The sequence below is a fragment of the Ichthyophthirius multifiliis genome (assembly GCF_000220395.1).
Source record: "Ichthyophthirius multifiliis unplaced genomic scaffold scaff_1120509250528, whole genome shotgun sequence".
NCBI classification, from domain to species: domain Eukaryota; phylum Ciliophora; class Oligohymenophorea; order Hymenostomatida; genus Ichthyophthirius; species Ichthyophthirius multifiliis.
The window spans coordinates 3598-4976 of record NW_004086663.1 but is presented as its reverse complement, the minus strand read 5'-3'; the positions used below and the strand labels follow the sequence as shown (position 1 = coordinate 4976).

At 15.0% G+C, this 1379-nt stretch overlaps 1 protein-coding gene across 1 annotated transcript, besides 3 other annotated features; it reads left to right on the top strand. All coding sequences in view use genetic code 6, as the record gives it.

The window, feature by feature from the left end:
- Positions 1-33: 33 nt before the first annotated feature.
- Positions 34-82: a microsatellite.
- Positions 83-156: 74 nt separating this feature from the next.
- Positions 157-234: a microsatellite.
- Positions 235-631: 397 nt separating this feature from the next.
- IMG5_080050 (protein kinase domain protein) lies at positions 632-1144 on the top strand (the record flags this gene model as incomplete). Its single annotated transcript, XM_004036449.1, has 2 exons — positions 632-845; positions 1027-1144. Coding segments are annotated over 2 exons (330 nt in total), but the record flags the coding sequence as incomplete, so codon positions are not given.
- Positions 871-934: a microsatellite.
- Positions 1145-1379: the final 235 nt, after the last annotated feature.

Sequence of the window (1379 nt, the reverse complement as noted above, 5' to 3'; positions counted from 1 at the left end):
TTTAAGTTTGTAGATTAAAATATTTCTTTTAATAATAATATGAAAATAAATAAAGAATATGAATATAATAACATAAATAATAAAAATATATCTTATTAAAAATATATAGATTAAAATAAATAATAATAATAATTAGAATTAAAGTAAAAGAATTATTAATAATAATAATAATAATAATAAAAATAATAATAATAATAATAATAATAATAATAATTATAATAATATTAATAATAAATTAATACCTAGTAAAATTATTTTTAAAGAGATAATAATTATATCGATAGCCCTAATATTAATATTATATAATTTGTTACGGATAGAATCAATAATTGTGGTATATATTATATTTTATTTTTATATTCTTTTTTATTTTAGATCCTAAATAAATAATTTTGAATTTTAATAATTTAATATTTAATTAATTAATAGGATAAGGTATAGTTTAATAAAAAAATTAATTTTAAAATTATATTTTATAAAGGACATTCTGCAAAAGTTTATTCTGGATTTTATAATAAAATAAAAGTTGCAATTAAATAAATACTAGTAGATTAAATAAATGAATAAAATTTAAAAGAATTTTAAAGAGAAATCGAAACATTTGTTAAATTAAAACATCAAATAAATTTAGTTTCTTTTGTTGGTGTATCATAAAATGAAAATAATTTTTATGTTGTTACTGAATTATGTAATGGTGGATCTTTATTTGATTTATTACATTCTAAACAAAACATATTTTTACCATGGCTATAAAGAATAAAAATATGTAAGGATATAGCTAATGGAATGTAATATTTGCATTCATTTAATCCGCCTATAATTCATAGAGATTTAAAATCATTAAAGTAAAAAAAAAAGATATAGCATAATTATATACATATTAATATATATATATATATATATATATATATATAATATTAAATATATATTATATTTTTCTATATAAATATTTTTTTTTAAACCATTAATATTATATTTTTACTTTTTTAATTTAGATTTTTTTATTTTAAATAATTTAAATTAAAGTCTTTTATTAGATATTCCATATTAAGAAGATATATTTAACTACAATATAAAAATTGCAGATTTTGGATTATCAAGAGCATAATCTCAAAATATAATGACATCAGTTTTAGGAACATTTGTAAATATAATATTTTTGTCAATAATAAAATTTAAAATAAAAGCATTGGATGGCACCTGAAATTTTCGATAATAAAATTTATACTACAAAGGCGGATATTTATTCGTTTGCAGTATATTTTTTTCATAACGAATATAATATTTATATTTATATCTTATCAGATTGTAATATGGGAAATATGTACAAGAAATACTCCATATGTAAATATGTCTACAGTAGAAATTATGAGAAATGT